Here is a 19,755-nt window from a genome sequence, read left to right as displayed (position 1 = left end):
GGCCTAGAGAATTCCATGGACTGTATATACAGTCCACAGGTTTGCAAAGAGTTGGAAGGAGTCCTAAGAAGGACTTTACTAACAACCTTCTGTTCATCTCTGGGCCCCTCTGCACTTCTTCCCTTCATCTCCCTTAGTCTCCAAATGGTCAGAAGACAGGGTAACAGCAAAACATGGTCTTTGAACCCAGAGAGAAGTAGAATTCTTATTCCTGGCTTCCAGTAAGTACTCAATAAATGGCAGCCACTGTTATTAAAAAGGGCTAACATTTACTGATCATTTACTGTGTGTCAGAACTGTTCACTTTCTCTTTTAATATCTTCAGGGTAATTAAGTAAGTATTATTATTGCTATTTTACTGAGGCAGGAAATGTAGGTTTAGAGGGGGTAACTTGTCCAACAAGATAAAAGGACCAGAGAGGGGCAGTCCAATAGCTGAGGGCCAGAGCCTGGGTCACTGCGCCTTCCCTTTGTTCTCTGGGGTCCCGGATCTCTAAGGCATGTGCTGTTTCCCTTCTCAAGCTTGTGCAGCACTGGCCCTGCCTTCCTGAACCGGGCTGTCTTCAAACCCAGGCCTCAGCTCTCACAGCCTCCTGGCGACTCCAGTGTCCCATCTGCTTGACCTTACTCTGAAACTCTGCCAGACCAAGCAAGACCCCTCTGACCTGGCTTTGAGGTCTATGGCCCTTGAGTTATTCTATTCTAGGCACACTCCAGGGAGCCACCAGCATCTCACAAACTGATGTCTAGAACTTAAAAAATGACCTCGGGGTGTGGGAACGGGGTTCGGTGACCAGCCCTGGGCCCAACTTCCAGACGAAGCTGGGGTGAAGACTGGCTGAGCACCACAGGCAACTAGAAAAGGCTTGTCCCTCTATTGGCGAAAATCTAAAGAGGCAGAGCCTTCCCTATGCCGCGTACCCCACAGTGTGAGAATGCAAGGAGAGGCGCGTTCATGTTTCCTTGCTCGAGTTTCTCCCTCCGTGTCCACTGAAGTGATGACGCCACGTTAGCGCGCACCCAGGTGGTAGCCTCTGCGCCTGCGCCGAAGGGGGCGTGGCAAGGTGCGCATGCGCACAGAGGGACTTTCGAGTCTTTTTGGAGGCGGAAAGGAGGTTGGCGGTTGTTGACTGGAGGCTGGGCGACCGTTGACAGAGGGCGGGAACCTGAAGGTTAAAGTTATGCGTCGTGTTAGTGGGAGGGCCAAGCAGAGAAAGCCCTAGTTACCAAACTGCCACCCTCCCGAGTCAGGAGAGATTGTTGGAGGAGAACATGAGCCCTGGCTGGAGCTTTGTGTTTTTCTCCATGAGGCGCCCAAGTAGGCCCGATGGCCTCGATCTGAGGCAGCGGTTTTGGGGGCGGGTGTGTGCATGTGTGTTTGCGCATTGAACAAACTTTCTGCCCATTTGTCACCACCTGCCTTAATATAATTAGGGTCCTGTTGTAAGCTGGGGTAGGGAACACCTCAGGGTCTTCTGCCCCTGGGGCCAGTGGTCTACGGGAGGATGTGGCGCTTTTGTTATGCCTAAGTCTCAGAAACCGTAGTAGCCCTTGCTGTCCCCTTTTAGTTTCAGGTGTGTTGCGTTGGTATTTCTGGGCTAAGAAAAGGTCGCTTAACTTCTGTTTCCTAGAATGGTGTCAGGAATATTCTCTAATGGGCCTGCTATATCCAGGTTCAAGGCCAAGCTGTGGAAGCAAAGCTGAGGCAATCCCTAACCTCATGTTTCCCAAGCTTTATTTCCAAAAATGATAATTGATACTGTTTACCCCAGTATGATTTGCATTATTACTCAGTGGTGTTCATGTCTCTGTCTCATGGGGTCTCTTCTGCTCTTGGGAGCAGAAGTGATCTTACTTCGGTTTAAATCTTAATTTTTCACAAAATAGGCAAGTATGTATTAAAGTGAGATTGAAATATAAGAGGCTGGACATGGAAAAAAATTACAAAAGAAATCCTGTGGTAAAAGGAAAAAAAAAAAAAGATCTTGTTTCACTTGGAATTACAGAAACAGAGTTGAAACTTATCATTACAGTTATTATAGATATTAAGTGAGGCCTTAGTCTTTGGTATTGTATAATCCAGAGATCTCAAACTAATGACTAAAGCACATGATCTGCATGGTGTTTTAAAGTGAGACAACACATTCTCACGTGGCTAGTTCAATTGTGTATGTTTCCTCCCTGGCCTTGTAAGCATGTTTGCCAATATTGTGGTCCCTTTTCCTCTATGTACATCTCGTTCAGAATTATTCTCACGTTGGGGCCTTGATTCTGAAGTAAATTACATAGACTCTGTGAAAATTCACATGTGTTTAGGAAACAAGATTATAGCCACCCTAGTCTTAACTTCAAACTAATTTGAAAAAATGTGTCATGTTGTAAATTGTTACCTGGAAAGAGAAAGACTCTGTAGGGTGTTTATCAGGTTGGTAATAGCTTTAAACCGTAATTTCAGTAATTACTAGACTGAGCACTTGATTTTGTCATTGATACAATATGAGGTATAAATTTCTTTCTTTGAAGGTTTAGTCAGACAACTTCATGTTGTAAGGTTGGAGCGCTGGAGAATAAAAATTAGAGACTTTGATATTGAAAGAAATGAAGAGAAACCTAAATGAAAATCCAACTCGGAGTACAGCAGGTATTGACTGACTTTTACTTTTAAAATTTCTGTACTTTGTATGTAGCATATATACAAATTATATATATACATATATATATATATATATAACCTATATAGATAAAACTTTGTGTGTGTATATATATATATATATAGTTTGTATAGCATATAGATACAACACTTTGGAAGGAACTTTTAAAAATAATGAACAGATAGTCTAGCCTCTTTTTAGGTCGAAGGAAATAAGACAAAACACTTATTGGCTTAGGTTTAAGTAAAATCAGGCTTTTCTGGATTTGCTCTTGTGTTCTTTTTATAAACCCATATGATTGATTTGTTTTGTGCTTTAAGCTGAAGATAAATTAATAATCTCCTAATTTTTATTTGTGACTTATTTGAGATATTTATGTGCCAGGGAGATTGGATATATTACCGTCTAAGTCGTTCTCAAGAATGATCCATAGAAAATATATATTACAGACCCCTGGAGTTCTTGGTGAAATTGCAAAGTTTTGACTTCCAAAGCAAATCTACTGAAATAAAATTTATGAGAGTGGGGTCTAGGAACTGACATGCTAATTACAGATAAATCTTAGTCAAACTAAAGTGAAAGAACCATGGCCTTAAAGGGTCTGCTACTATAGTCAGAGAGTGATTAGGATTTTGGAAAGCATGGGTCAAATTTTGGTTCTCCTTTACCTGTATTGTACTCAAAGGGTTCCTTCCAGTTGATAAGCAAGCACAGGAGAGAAGTAAAGAAAGCAAAAAGTGGGTTTGGCAAGGGTTGGGGGATGAGGAAGGAGATGCGAATTACTGCTAAATAAGAGGAATTAAGGTGATGGTAACATAGAACAAGAAAGGATTTTTTAGAGAGATAAGTCTATTTTGGATCTTTAAAAGAATATAAAAATAAATCAAAATCTATATAAATATATCTGTAATAAATATAAAAGTAACATAGAAATAGACAAATTCAAATAGTATATTATTACATACTAATAATTATTCTATAACTAGATCTGATTATTTGCCTATTGTGTACTAATTTTTTGGTACTTTCAATTTAGGCTGTTTGCCTGTACCATTGTTCAATCAGAAAAAGAGGAATAGACAGCCATTAACATCCAATCCACTTCAAAATGATCCAGGTATCAGTAATGCTTCTGACAGTTATGATTTCCCTCCTCTACCATCAGGTAAGAAAATAAAGTGAAAATTCTCAGAAAATAAGAAAGAGGATTATAGAAAATGGCAATTTCTACTGTATTATAATGGAAACAGAAAGAAAGTGTATTTTTTTCTTCTTTCCACTATCCAGTTATAGGAATTACTTGGCTCTTTCTGAGCATTCCAGTACAACAGTTAGAGTTTCCTTGTTTACAAGGGTGACTTAGCATTTAAATGGGATATCTTAAATCTGGAGCCTTTCTTCTAGTGAAGTAGTAACCTATATTGGAAAGAGTTTTTTTTTTTTTTTTTCTATTACAAAACACAGATATTGTGACTTAAACATTTGGTGGTAAAGAATGGAGAAACTTAAGTTGCTTCAGGAATAAGGATATGAATGGGAACACAGGAAAAATGGAAGAAAATAGAACTTAAGAAGGTAGAAGCCAAGGAATTTCTTGTGCTTGACCCTAGTCTTTTTTTCTCTTTGTAATTTTTGCCTTATTTCGTTTGTTGACTTTTCACTGTTTCATCCATCTGGCTTCCTTTTAGTGTCCACTGGTATGTGAACTAAGTTGCCTTTGCTGGGTGTTAACATAGCCTTTTAGTTCTAGTTCTCAGAACCCATCATTGGCTGCCCTCTGTTTCTCTTGATTCAAATTCTAGAGACAGCAAGCCTTGCTTCAACTCATGTTTTTAAATGAGGTCACTGAAATAATTTTTTTAAATTTATTTATTTTAATTGGAGGCTAATTACTTTACAGTATTGTAGTGGTTTTTGCCATACACTGACATGAATCAGCCATGGGTGTACATGTGTTCCTCATCCTGAACCCCACTCCCACCTCCCTCCCTATCCCATCCCTCAGGGTCATCCCAGTGCACCAGCCCTGAGCACACTGTCTCATGCATTGAACCTGGACTGGCGATCTATTTCACATATGATAATATACATGTTTCAATGCCATTCTCTCAAATCATCCCACCCTCGCCTTCTCCCACATAGTCCAAAAGTCTGTTATTTACATCTGTGTCTCTTTAGCTGTCTTGCATATAGGTGCATTGTTACCATCTTTCTAGATTCCATATATATGTGTTAATAAACTGTGTTGGTATTTTTCTTTTTTTCTTTTTTTTTCCCCTGTGTTGGTATTTTTCTTTCTGACTTACTTTACTCTGTATAATAGGCTCTAGTTTCATCTACCTCATTAGAACTGCTTCAGATGCATTCTTTTTGATAGCCAAGTAATATTCCATTGTGTATATGTACCACAGCTTTCTTACCCATTCATCTCCTGACAGACATCTAGGTTGCTTCCTTGCCTGGCTACTGTAAACAGTGCTGCAGTGAACATTGGAGTACACGTGTCTCTTTCAATTCTGGTTTCCTCGGTGCGTGTACCCAACAGTGGGATTGCTGGGTCGTATGGCAGTTCTATTTCTAGTTTTTTAAGGAATCTCCACACTGTTCTCTGTAGTGGCTGTACTAGTTTCCATTCCCACCAACTGTGTAAGAGGGTTCCCTTTTCTCCGCACCCTCTGCAGCATATTTTGTTTATAGACTTTTTGATAGCAGCCATTCTGACCAGCATGAGATGGTACCTCATTGTGGTTATGATTCGCATTTCTCTGATAATGAGTGATGTTGAGCATCTTTTCATGTGTTTGTTAGCCATCTGTATGTCTTCTTTGGAGAAATGTCTGTTTAGTTCTTTGGCCCATTTTTTGATTGGGTCATTTATTTTTCTGGAATTGAGCTGCAGGAGCTGCTTGTATATTTTGAGATTAATTCTTTGTCAGTTGCTTTGTTTGCTATTGTTTTCTCCCATTCTGAAGTCTGTCTTTTCACCTTATGGTTTCCTTCATTATGCAAAAGCTTTTAAGTTTAATTAGGTCCTATTTGTTTATTTTTGCTTTTATTTCCATTACTCTGGGAGATGAGTCATAGAGGATTCTGCTGTGATTTATGTCAGAAATTGTTTTGCCTATGTTTTCCTCTAGGAGTTTTATAGTTTCTGGTCTTACATTTAGACCTTTAATCCATTTTGATGTTAGTGTTAGAGAGTAGTGTTAGAGAGTGTTCTAGTTTCATTCTTTAATTTAACCTTATGGTTAGGCCTCTCATCTCTGAAATAATTAGCTGTGGTGGTTTGGCCTGGGAGGTCTTAATGTTTACTTACTTTTTACTTCTCTTTGGAAGAAGGCATGGACAGTCAGATATTCTGAAATATACTTGGTACCTGCTGGTTATATACCTTTACATTTTGTGGGACCACACTTAAAAAGCTTTAACAGGATTTTCTGCAACTAGAATTTTAAAATCCTTTAATACATATATATATCAGTACTTATTAATTTCATCCAGTGTGCAACAATAGACCTTAATCTAGCTTTAAATCTATAGTTATTTTGTTTTCTTCCACATTTGAGGAACTGAAAGTTTGAATTTCATATTATTCTCATTTTTATAGATAAAAGGTTAAAAAATTCTTGTGGATATGGAAAAGTGGGCCTTTATCTGGTCATCTGCTATTTAAAAAAAATTCTCTTCTATTTAAAATATTTTATAAGTGTGAATGACAGATGATCTAAATATAACCATTTAATGACAGATGATCTAAAATAACCATTTGAGTTGTTCCATAGGCAAATGTGCATAATCCTGAAGTACCGAACTTTTCAAGCTCTGACCAGGATTACTATCTGTCAGAGATACAACAAAATATCTTATCGTGGGTAAGAGAGAGGACTAGATCAGTGTTTTCCAATTTTTTTTCTTGATCCATTAGTAGTTTAGGAAATAACCAATCTTTTAAAAAAATAAATAGAATTGAATAGAGTAAAATAGAAAATGTCAGAGTGTATATACATAGTAAGTAAGAAAAAGAAAGGATGGTAAAATTGCTATATTCTCTCTCAAACACACACAGGCACACACATGCACACACACACGCGCATGCTATGTGTGTATATTTTCTGGGTTTTGATGTATTTCTTGCTGTGGGTTGGGATTAAGAAACATTGATTACACTGAAATTTGTATTACAAAGTGTAAGATACTTTACTAGGATTGACTGTGGAAGATATACAGATTAAATACCTTGCTTGGAATACAATGGGAAAGGGATATATCTAAAAAAATTAGTAAGACAGACTGACTAATTCCACAACAAAGTACTTTTAAAGAACATGTCCACATATTCAACTTTTTTTCTCCTTCAGGCTTTCAGTTGCCTCCCCCACATATTAATTAAATATGAAAGAATTATTTTCCCCCAAATGCTACCTAACTTACCCTTACCTGTGTTACTTATATCTTTTGAGATTGGGCCTGGGAAGCTGTGAATCCGGAGTTGCCTCCTTTAACAAAAACAGTGAACATGGGGTATGTGAAAAAAATGTGTACCAATAAATGCATGTGTCTGTTACTGACTGATGTTAGTCTTCTATGTATATTTTATATTTCTCAATTGGGGAACAAATTATTAATAGTTAATAAGACATATTTCCTTGAAAGGCAAATACCACATTCAGTTTCTCATCCCCTGAGAAGTGAAAATTCTGTGTCTAAACCTATTCAATCAAATGCTGAGAGAAGCAAGAGTGATTGGAGGTGAGTCTACTTAAGACTTTTCTTATTCTGTTTCTTCTTCTCCTTCCCATCTCCTTTACTCCCTTTTCTCCTCCTCTATCTTTTCCTCCTTTCTTAAACAGAATTGACATTTAGGAAATTTCTATACTGAATCACTAACTATAGTGATATTAGCTGTGTTTTATGAAAGAAGAGAAAATGCCATATAAAACTTTAAAAATAGGCAAATTTGGCAGTGATTATATTTCCAAAGAATACTTCATGTTGTAATGAAATTTCTGTAAATATTTATCATCGTGAATTTATGATTTTGTCATTAATGTCTAATTGACAATAGGTAAAGAGTCAAGAATAACTGTACCTAAATGTTGGATATATTTAGAAACTGAGAACCAAATAGAATGCTCAATCTTACCCTAGTAAGATAGTCAGCTCCAAGGTAAATAGGATGGAAATAAGAAAGAAAGATGGAGCATGAAATGCTCTGTTAAGATGGTGAGGGCACTTGTCAGAGGTATCCAAGTTTAATGTCTAAATAATGCGAAAAAAAATGAATAGATAGAAAAAGGACATGGATCATTTTTTAGGTTGGACTTTAGTATTCTTGGGTAAGTGGTAACTACTGAAATAGTTTTGGATTATTTTCCTTAACAAGATTGTGTTGCATTGTTTGCCCTCTTGTGGTACTTGTGGTATTTTTTAGGAAAATTATTCAGAAATAAATATTTGTGACTTAGGTTAGTTTTTCCCTGTGGAACTTTTACCTAGCCTGCTCTGAAATTATACTTTTAATTTTAGCATCATTAACATCATGTTCTGATTGGCTGGTACAACTCACTTAGGTTAATGTAGCTAGTAAAATGCTGAAACAAATTAATAAGTAAGACTTTTAAGCTACTCAGTAAAAGTACAAAATTTCTAATCAGACAGCTGTCCACCCTGCCTATATCTATTTTCTTTGTGATTTAAAATCACTGACAAGCCATAGTTTAACTTTTCAAAAATTTATTTTGTAGAAAATTTAAAAATAAATATATAAAAAAGGAAGCAAACATCCTCAAAATCTTACTATGCTGAAAAAAATCTTTCTACTCATATATTCTTGTATAGTTTAAAAATAAATTCTTTGGCACTTGACTTTGAGTTGGGTTCTCTGGGTTTTGGATTGTCAGTAACTTGCTATGTGACTTTGGCAAATTACTTCCTCCTTAAGACTCCATTTCCTCACCTGAAAAGAGAGGCTTAATATATTCTAGGGTTGCTGTGATGTTGTGTTTAGAATTTCTAACTGGTCAGTAGTTGCAAAATAGTACAAATTACCATATAAATGAAGATTAAATAATTCATTAATAATTTTCTTTTAATTAAGAAAAAGTATATAGAAACAAAACTGATACCAAATTTTTAAAATACTATTACAGCTACAGAGATGGCAACAAAAATACTAGTTTAAAAACTTGGAATAAAAATGATTTTAAGCCTCAGTGCAAAAGAAGAAATCTAATGACAAATAATGGAATAAATTCCAGTCCAATGAATTTGGGAGCTCAACAGCAGAGACAATTAAGAGTATCTGAATCTACTAACTTACCTAGCCAAAGAGAAAGTGAAGCACTCAGACAAGCAAAGTCGTCAGAAATACCTGGCTCCACAATGAGAAGTCTAGACAAAAACAGCACATTGCAGGCGTTTAAGCCCAATTTTCAACAAAATCAATTTAAGAAAAAAATGTTCGATGGTTTTCAAGAAGTAAACACCCTCAAGGTAAACTTTTCAATATTGTTTGCATTTTTGTATTTCAATTAAAAAATGTGAGATAAGTATTTAGAAAGTTTACAGAGATAAGAGCATTTGAAATCACTCCCTTGCATACATTACTGAATTAGCACAAATAGCAAGTTCTATTGATAGGAGTAGATGAATGTTTTTTTCCAATATATTTTCTTAAAGGTTGTGAATGGCTGCTCTGTAAATAAATGTAATGTTGGTGTGCCCATGAGAGGAAGTGAGCTCAGGGTCTTCCTACTCCACCATCTTAGCCATCCTACTCTCTCAGTTGATTTTTAAAAATGCCAGAACTTTCCTATCTCAAGGCCTTTACACTCACTATTCCCTTATTCCTCAGTCAACAACCTATTTAAAATAATAATCTGTGTGTCTTGTTATGCTTTTATCCTGTTTTTTAAAATGCACAGAATATATTAATTTCTGACATTCTATTATATATTTATTAATCTTCTGAATCCCCTATTAGACTGTAAAATCTGTGAAGGTAGATAGGTTGTCTACCTTCAGTATTGTTTCCTTGTTAGCCATGTCTAGCACATGGTAGGTACCAATAATTGCTTTTGGAATGAATAAATAAATGTGTCTGGATTTCCTCAGAGTGTGAGCACGTTAGGGAAAGAAATTGTATTTGACTTACCTGTGTTTGTCACAGAATTGGCACACGATGCTTTAAAAATACTTAAAGAATCAACAAATGAATGAGTAAATGAATGCTTGTGTAAAATAAAAGATAAAAAGAAAAAAATCTTCTTAATTATCTCCAAATGTATTCTAGTCTCTTCTCCTTTATAAAGTACTAATGATACTTTTAATTTAGGGGAGTAACTGTACTAAAATTTTCAGTAGTTCTTTTTTACATATTTTACATAGTATTTTAACATATATTACACTTTTGCCTATTATAAGGACCTAGAATCTTTACATAGAAAGTGAATGAATATGATGAAAAAAATTACAGGTTTTTCTACTGCTGTGTTTTTATTTTTTCAGAAGGAAACTTCATCATATCAGTTAAAGCTTAGGGAAAAAGATAATTCTTTAAGAATTATATCTGCAGTTATTGAAAGCATGAAGTACTGGCGTGAACATGCACAGAAAACTGTACTTCTTTTTGAAATATTAGGTAGGTGTACTACTTCAAAAATACTTCAGTAATATTTGGACAATCGTTTTGAACGATTAATAGGAATACCTAGGGGATCTTAAAGAAAAATAAAACTTTACAAAAGGAGATTGTGGTTTTTTAGGATTTTCTTCAGTTCCTGTGTCTTCATTGATTTGTGTGACTTAAGATGAACTTGGTTATTCATGGTAGTAGTATTCTAATTTGTAATGTTAAAACTGGAAAGATTCTAGCTCAACCCTTGAAGTAGGTGAGAAAATGAGGCAAATAATTAAAATAGACTTGACTAAAAATCATAAAGTTAGCAGTAAAAATAGATCTAGGCACCAAGTCTCCTTATTCTCAAAGTATTCTTTCTACTATATTACCCTAAATCCAATAGCAATTTCTATGTAAGTTAAATTATAAATTATATATCCTAAAAGAACATTTGTGAAGAATCCTTGATTGATATGAGTAAACACCCAATTAACTTATCCCTACAGTTTTCTGAATTAATATTCAAAAGGGAGGAGAGTTTTATAGAATGTTTCTGGAATTTAATTTTACTTAGAATAAAGAAATAAACAACAAGTAGAGATTCAAAACATTTCTTTCCATAGTTTAAATATTCAATTTAATTTAAATTATGAAATATTTTAAGCATACAGAAAAGTTCAGAGACTATAATAAATAGCCACATATCTATCTTATAGATACCTTTGAACACCCCATCTGTTTTTATTCTTCTCTAGAGACAGTCACTGTGGTATCTTTCCTTTCCATGCTTTTACAATTTTGCTCTGTACGTCTGATTTCATAAATTTATATGTGTGTATTTACTGTTGTTGTGTGTTTTATACTGTAGAGTTTACATTTTCATCTGGCATTATGTTTTTGAGATTTAACCATCTTTCTGTCCTGTCACAGTGTTAGCTTCATTCTGAGGCTCCAATATGGTCTTTCCAGCAGCTTCTGACTCTTCCCTTATGATATTAAGAGGATTATCAAAGTTCTCTATACCATACATTCTTCTTTACACCACATCGTCACATTCTTTGATAGTTTCTTCTGGTTGCTCTTTTCCAGAAACTAGCAAATGACTGTTTGCATATTAATGTTTCTGACTGGGCAGCAAGGCGCTCACTGTCACTCTGAACTCTGTGTCTGGGGAAGGGGCTATACTGACTGGCTTACATTAGTCTCAGGTCACTCCCGGGTCTGGGGGTGGGGACACATCCAATCCAAATCATACAGCTAAGAATGGCATAGGGGAAATTTCCTAAAGGAAAATCTGGATATTATTAGGGGAAATGGAGACTGACCTCAAAACAAGAAGTGTTTACTATCAATACCTAATAGATGGCTATTAAAGGAATAAATAGTGGTCTCATTTGATAGTGATTTCTTAAGATTAAGCTTGAATTGTCATTTGAATTTTTTTTTTATTTGTCATTTGAATTTTATAGATGAAACAAATTTGGAAGAGGTTAAAGTTTTTACAGTTTAGTAAGTTGAAGAACTGAGACTCAATTGCATGACTTCTGATTCTAATTCAGTGTTTTTTCTTCATTAATTCACGATGTTTATTTGTTATACGTGTGTATTTAATATGTGGACTTCCTGGTGACTCAGACAGTAAAGAATCTGCCTGCAATGCAGGAGACCTGGGTTCAATCCCTGGATTGAAATATGCCCTGGAGAAGGAAATGGCAATCCACTCCAGTGTTCTTGCCTGGAGAATTCCATGGACAGAGGAGCCTGGCGGGCTACAGTCTGTGGGGTCGCAAAGAGTTGGACATGACTGAGCAACTAACACACACACTTCGGTGTGTAGTATGTAGTAGATTGGTCTGAGGATTTAACCACTGCATCAAACACATTCACAAAACTTCAGGGACTTCCTGGTGGTCCAGGGTTAAGACACAGTTCTTCCGCTGTACGGGCACAGGTTTAGTCCTTGGTCAAGGACCTAGGATCCCGCATGCTACACAGCGTGGCCAAAAAATAGAAAGATAAAAACAAACAAACAAAATAAAACAAAAAAAAACAAGAAAGTTTCAGATGGCCAGTTATTGTCAGTTATATAAATTTTGTTATATAATCAGTTCCCGAGTTGGAGAGGGCCAGAAATTTTGTTTTCCTTAGAATAAAATGGTTTCAGAATATCTTTCCCTTTTAAAATGCTTTCTTATTATTGTATCAGTAAAGCTATGAGAGATTGGTATGGAAATAGTTATTTAAATATCAACTTCTCGTTGTTAAATTTTATTTGCGTTTTACCAGCACTGATTTTCCCCCCCTCTATTTCAATGTTGCTTAGCTGTTCTCGATTCAGCTGTTACACCTGGCCGATACTGTTCAAAGACTTTTCTTATGAGAGATGGGAAACATACTCTGCCATGTGTATTTTATGAAATAGTGAGTATTTGTTTTAAGTATTCTTTGCAAAGCCTATGCCAACAAAACTTAGAAATGCAGGCTATAATTCCACTGTAGCAGAAATTCTGTTTACTAGTAGTACTTTTGACATTTTGTTTGGTTAAATTCTGATGTTAAAATTGCTTATTTGCTCAACTGATGTGAAGAGCTTACTATGTTACAGGGGCTATGCTAGATGCAGGGGATTCAAGTGGAATTTAAGTGGTAACTGGCCCTTTCTCTCAAAGAGTTTATAATCTCAGGTAGAGGGACAGATACATAAATGTTACACTGTATATAATAAGTGGTATGACAGACATGTGTGCAGGGTTCTATAGAAGTAGATAGGATAGGTCAGATCAGGGAAAGCTTTTTGAAGAATGTAGTAACCTATCCGACCTTAGATATATAAGGTCTAATAAATTAAGCCAAAGTGTTGGAAATTAGGGGAAGAGGTGAGAGGAATACATTCTAAACTGAGGGAGCAGCTCCTGTAAAGACATGAAGCACTGATAGAGCCTAGATTGTTCAGGAAACTGCAAACAGTTTACAGTTACCAGAGTATGCAGTTAGTAAGTGACAGGGTAAGGGTAGTCGTTTTGAACCTGGGGGATGGCAGGAACAGTGGGCTGGGATGTAGGGAAGAGGCTTGGTAACAAAGGAGAATGGAAACCTTGTAAGACTTACATACTTTGTAAAACAGTTTGGTATTAAATCTGAAATTGAGCTTAATTCTGAAATCTCACTTGGATTCCAGTTTTTACCCCACCATTCACTAGCTTTATGACCTTGAGTGAGCTGCTTAAACTTCCTGTGCATTAGTTTTCTAATCAGTAAATTGAGACTAATTCCCACTTTGAAAGATTGTTTTGGATATTAGGTTATAGAATATCTGAATGCATAGCATCTAGCACATAGCAGATGATAAGAAATAGTAATTGCATGTTATTTTTAGAATCTTAGATGCTTATTATTTTTCTCTAGTCTAAATTTTAAAAGATTTTTATTAAAGTATGTCATATACAGAAAAGCTGTACAATTCTATGAAGTTACCACAGAAGTGAACCGAGTTACCAAGGTTAAGAAATAGAACATTGCTTTCACCCTATGTATCCTTGTGCCTGTTCTCATTCACTACCTGTTTTCTGCATTAAAGTAACCACTATGGTGACATTTAATATAAGTTAATTCTGCCTGTTTTTGAACTTTCTGTAAATAGTATCATATGATTTGTCTGATTTTATGTCTGATCTCTTTCACTCAGTGAAATGTTGTAAGATTCATCTATGTTGTTGCATGTAGCTAAAGTTCATTTATTTATGTGTCTATGTGATATGAATATAGCACAATTTGATTTTCTATTCTACTGTTCCTGGATGTCTTGGTGGTTTCCAGTTTTTTTTGTTATTATGAATAATACTCTGTGAACATTCTTGTTGTGCACATGCATGCCTTTCTATTGTGTATATACCTAGAAATAAAATTGCTGAATTGTAGTGCCTGTGTATGTTCTACATGGAGTTATTGCCAAAGAAATTTCCAGAGGGTTATAAGAGTTTATGAACTCAATCAACATAGGAGAGTTGTAGTTTTTCTTCATTCTTATCAACATTTAGTACTGTCAGTCTTTTTTAATTTAGCCATTCCAGTGGGTCAGTTTAGTGCTATCTCATTTCTTTTTTTTTTTTTTTTTTGTGCAATAAAGTTTTATTAAAGTATAAAGGAGATAGAGAAAGCTTCTGACATAGACATCAGAAGGGGGTAGAAAGAGTACCCCCTTGCTAGTGTTAGCAATGGAGTTATATACTCTCCAATGAATCCAAAGAATGTCTGGAGGTTGTAAAGACCTCACCAGACCTACTCCCATAATTTACATTTTAAGATAACAGAGTTGGCCAGAAGGTTTAATCCAAAGACTGTCCTCAGGCAGGATACATCCTTGTAAAGACCAGACCTACTCCCATAATTTATGTTTTAAGATAACAGAATTGGCCAGAAGGTTTAATCCAAAGACTGTCCTCAGGCAGGATACATTATTGTTGTATAATCCTAAGGAATGTAGAGGAAAAAAGTAAAAAAGTTTGTCCTTTCTTCCTCCTTGAATATTCCAGACCTCTCTCTCCTTGGGTACTATCTCATTTCTCTCCAGTTCCCTGATGACTAATTGAGGTTCAGCACTTTTGATGTTTACTGGCCAGTGAGATACCTTCTTCTGACAAGTCTGTTCAGGTCTCTTATTTTTTTCTATTAAATTATTTGTCTATTGATTTATAGGAGTTTGGAAAAATCTATTCTGAGTGCAAGTTCTTTGTCTATTATATATATTGCAAATCTTCTCATACTCTGTGGTTTGACTGAGAGGTTTTGGAGCTGGCTTGTCTTTTCCTGGCTTATGAGTTCTGTGGACATAGCTCTTTTGAATCTCCCAACCCTAAGCCTGGGGTGGGGGTGGTATGGTTACCAGAATCTCTTTTCTTTGGGGAACCTTGGACTCCATTTTTTTCTCCTAGCCCTATAAGCCCATAGAAGCTCTGTTCAGTTTATTAGACTCTTAAACTGCCTTGATTGTGATCAGCAGTTACCTCAGAGGGGGAAGGTATCCCCAGATATCAGGCCCCATTCTGGACTTCTGTCCTCCCCCCAGTTAGGGTCTCTGCAGTTCCTTACTGCCGTTGGTATCTCTCTGATGTCTGTGAGGATATTTTTAAATAATTATTCCATCCAGCTATTCTGATTGGTTTTAGTGGGAAAGTTGGTCTGAACTAGCTAGTCTGCCATCTACTGAAAGGGGAACTCTGGCAGTCTAATAGAAGTGAGTATTCATGTGCTGTTATATTGGGAATTATTCTGTCTTTTAAGAAACAGCAGCTCACTTGCTTGTAAGAAGCCCTACCCAAATGAAGGTCTTTCTTCTGTAACAGGGCATCCATTTATGCCTATCTATTATGGTCTTATCAGCAGGGGGGCCCTAAATGATATAAGGGAATTACAGCATTTTGTGGTAATTCATATTTAGTTGATCATATTATTAGTTTAAAAAAATTTAAATTCAAATGAAGTCATAATTAACTTTATTGATATTTATTTTTTGAAAAACAGGATCGTGAACTTCCCAGATTGATTAGAGGCCGAGTTCATAGATGTGTTGGAAACTACGACCAGAAAAAGAATATTTTTAAATGTGTTTCTGTCAGACCTGCGTCTGCTTCTGAACAAAAAACTTTCCAAACATTTGTTAAAATTGTAGATGCTGAAATGAGATATTATACTAGTGTAATGAATGAAGTTTAAGTAGTGATGAAGGAAGTTTAAATAGTATAAAGTAAGCGTTTTTCTGTTATTGTTTAAATTATCATCTCCTTGGTTTTTTGGCTACAGTTTTTGTGTATTTGACTTGTTGAATTAAAATATTTAAATCCTTTTAAATGTGGAAAGAATTTTTGAAAAATAATTTTACTGTTTTTATAAAAGTGGTGCATTTGCTAAAGTTAAAAAACCATTTCAGATAAAAATGCTCAAAAGAATAGGAATAGGTAGATACTAACTTAATATGAGAAAATAGTACATTTGAGTCAGACATTCCCACTGAAGGCAAGAACAAGACCTGTTGCCCATTGTCAGTACTGTTACTGAGCATTATACTGGAGTTGCTAGACTATGCAGTTCATTTAATTCACATATTTAGTGGGCATATACTCTGTGCCAAACACTATTTCATGTCCTTGTTTGTAACAAAGCAGTTAACAAAGTAACAAAAGCCTCTGAATTTATGGTATTTGTATTCTGGGACCCATAGAATATGTTAGATAAACAGAGAAATAATTGGGAGATAAAAGAGAGATAATAAATATTGCTATTGGTAGATGATACAATTGTACATATGGAAAACCTAAGAAAATCAACTGAGGAACTACTATAAAATGAGATAATTTGGTAAGACACTGGAATAGAAAACTTAATATGCAGAAATCATTAGTAGATGTTATGTATATGATCTGAACCATTAGAGTGTAAACTGGATAATGATACCATTTAAAAAATATGTAAGACTAACCAATACTAAGTAATAAATGTGGAAAAATATGAAGAAAACTTTAGAATACCTACTAATGAAGGACACAAAAGAAGACTTGGACAAATGGAAAAACAAAATCATTTTCTTGGATAGAAAGACAAAGGTGTTGATTTTTCTAAGATTAATTTGTAACTTCTATAATTTTTCTCTTTCTGTATGCAAAACCAAACACACGCACATTAGCCAAATGAATAATAAAGGTTATGTATATAAGAAAATGAGAATAGTCAGGAAAACTCTGAAAAAGAAGAATAGTAGAGGATAGTTTTATCAAATATTTTAAAGCCTTAAACATGTATTAGTTATCTATTGTTGCATAACCAATTGACCAAATTAGTAGCTTTAAACAGCAAGCATTTATTATCTCTCACAGTTTCAGTAGACCAGGATTTATGAAGTGGCTTGATTGGGCAGCTCTGGCTTGGGTTTCTCAAGAGGATTCACTTGCAGTGTGACTCATCACATGATTGCCAGGTGGGTTCTTGCTGTTGGAAGGAGGATTCACCTTACCATGGGGGCCTTCCAAAGGGCTGCTTGAGAGTCCTCATGACATGGTAGTTAGCTTCCCCTAGAGTGAATAATTCAGCAGCGAGTTAACTATGTGGAGTTATCCTTTATATGAGCTAGTCTTGGAAGTCACAAAGCATCACTTTCACTACATTCTATTTGTTGGAATGGACCGTTAAGTATGGACCACTTTTAGGAGGAGAGAAATTAGGCTCCACCACATGAAGGAAAGAGTGTCAGAAATGGCAGACATTAAAAAACTAAAATATGTATTATGAAGGCATATTTATTCATGCAGAATATGGAACTGACTCATGAATAGAGAGGACAGTATAACAATTTAAAGTATAAAAATACACCCAAGTGTATAGAAAACTTGGGACCTGAAATCAGTAGAGAAGAGAGACTATTCAATAAATGTTGTTGGGACCACTGGGAAGCTTCTGGAAAAAAATAGACTTAATTTTGCAGTAAGATTTTTGATGTATTTTCTTATTTTGCCACCCTGGGAATCTTTGCAAAGTATGTTTCATGGTGGTATTCTATTGGCTTCTTTTTGTCCACAGGATAAAGCCTAAACTCCTAGCTTCTACTGCTGTTGGTTTAGTTGCTAAGTCGTGCCTGCCTCTTTGCAATTCCATGGACTGTAACCCACCAGGTTCCTCTGTCCCTGGGATTTCCTAGACTCCTAAACTATTTGGGATATTTGCATTCTGGTCCCTGCTTTTTATGGCATCTCCATCTTTTTCCCCTTTTGAAAATGTAGGCTCCCCAGGACTACTATCCGTTCTTTAAATAAGCAGGGATCAAGCTTTCATATATGAGCTTTTCTTCATTCCCACCTTCCCCAAAGTATAGTCAGGTGTGATCAGTGATTGTAATCAGTCACTACTCCTGGACCCTGAAAGCATTTATCCTAGAGAGGTCCTGGGTAATTGCTTTCTCTTTAATGAGTTCCTCCAGGATCCAGACTCCTCTGGGATCCAGGGCCCCTTAGGCCCAAGGATGTGCAGAATGGGAGATGTGAGAAGGGAGGTTCCAGACACAGGTGATAACTACAGAGGCTGATATCTCACATGCTTTAGTGAATAAAGGGGAGCAGGATCTCAGGTCAGGGTCCTGGAGTCACCCTCACACACTGGGTAAGTTGGGCAGATTGTAAGAGAGCTAGTCACTTAGGGTCCTTCCAACCTAAGGGTCTTGATTTCCCAGGTTGTGTGATGTTCTCCAGCAGAGTTTTTCAGGTATGATGATCCTCCTCTTTACCTCTCAACCTCCCATGATTTCTCCACATTCTAGAAATAATGTGACTGCTGTTCACCAGTTTCATTAGTATTTATGAATGATAGAGTGTATAAATATTACTATGTAATATATCTCATAAGATTGTATTCTTTCAAAAGAAGACATCTCTGCAGGGCAGGCATTTAATGCAAAGATAGGTCCTTAACCCTTGACTACATATTGGAATTACTTAAGGAGCATTAGGCGTCCCAGGTGGTATTAGTGGTAAACAACCCACCTGCCAATGTAGGAGACATAAGAGACACCAGTTCGGTCCTTGGGTGGGGAAGATCCCCTGGAGAAGGGCATGGGAACCCGCTCCAGGATTCTTGCCTGGAGAATCCCATGAACAGAGGAGCCTGGTGGGCTACAATCCATAGGGTCACAAAGAGTCAGACTGAAGCGACTTAGCATGCATGCAAGCAAGGAGTTTTAGATAGCAAACCCCTCTCCCCAGAAGTTCTGATTTACATTTACTGGGGGAGGGTGCAGTAATCTATGCTTTTAAATACAGCATGGTCCACAGACCAACAGAATTGGGAATCACTGGAGGTAAAATTTGTGCTCATAAAATACAGAATTTTAGGGACCACAGCAAACCTGCTAAATCAAAATCAGCATTTAACAGGACCCCTGTGTAACTCATATGTAAATTAATTTTTAGAAGCACTGCCCTTTGTGATTCTTATGGGCATCAAGGACTGAGAACCACCAATTCACCTGCTGAAGATGAGAGGCATTGCTTGCTAATGGAGCCACTGGTGCTCTTATCCCAGATCTCTGGCAGTATCTGCAAGTACCGGCTCTCTGGTTTGTGATTTCTAATAAAAACTCTTGAGACCGGAGATGAACAGCACTGGTTTTCCAGAGAAGCAAAATCAGGTGCACAAACCCTAACTTGATGCTTTCCCCTACTGCAACACCAACCACCACATTAAGTCCACATAAAAAATTACTAATGTGTCTCAATTAAACAGCATCAGCAGGGTGAAATCCCAGCATCTGGAACTGACCTCTTTGAGGAATGGAACTTACATATTCCTAGCACTCCTTAGTTTTCTCAGCTCTGAGGCACAATTGTATCTGGAAAAAAACTGGAAGGAGGTCTCAGGAGTAGAAATTAACTATATTCCTTCCTTTTCTCCCCAAATTACTAAACTTATCTGTCAGATTTAATTTTTTTTTCATTATTGATATCC

At 36.4% G+C, this 19,755-nt stretch overlaps 1 protein-coding gene across 1 annotated transcript; it reads left to right on the top strand.

Annotated features, from left to right (window-relative positions):
• Positions 1-1,058: 1,058 nt before the first annotated feature.
• On the top strand, positions 1,059-16,116 carry SPATA22 (spermatogenesis associated 22). The gene is made up of 9 exons (XM_043900922.1): positions 1,059-1,172; positions 2,524-2,641; positions 3,688-3,816; positions 7,112-7,172; positions 7,305-7,400; positions 8,801-9,143; positions 10,158-10,290; positions 12,593-12,690; positions 15,790-16,116. The coding sequence occupies exons 2-9, from the start codon at positions 2,599-2,601 to the stop codon at positions 15,979-15,981; spliced, it is 1,095 nt and encodes a 364-aa protein (XP_043756857.1). The 5' UTR covers positions 1,059-1,172; positions 2,524-2,598; the 3' UTR covers positions 15,982-16,116.
• Positions 16,117-19,755: the final 3,639 nt, after the last annotated feature.

The sequence above is a fragment of the Cervus elaphus genome, chromosome 5, assembly GCF_910594005.1.
Source record: "Cervus elaphus chromosome 5, mCerEla1.1, whole genome shotgun sequence".
NCBI lineage: Eukaryota > Metazoa > Chordata > Mammalia > Artiodactyla > Cervidae > Cervus > Cervus elaphus.
The sequence above is the reverse complement of the archived record's forward strand: the minus strand, read 5'-3'. Positions and strand labels throughout refer to the sequence as shown.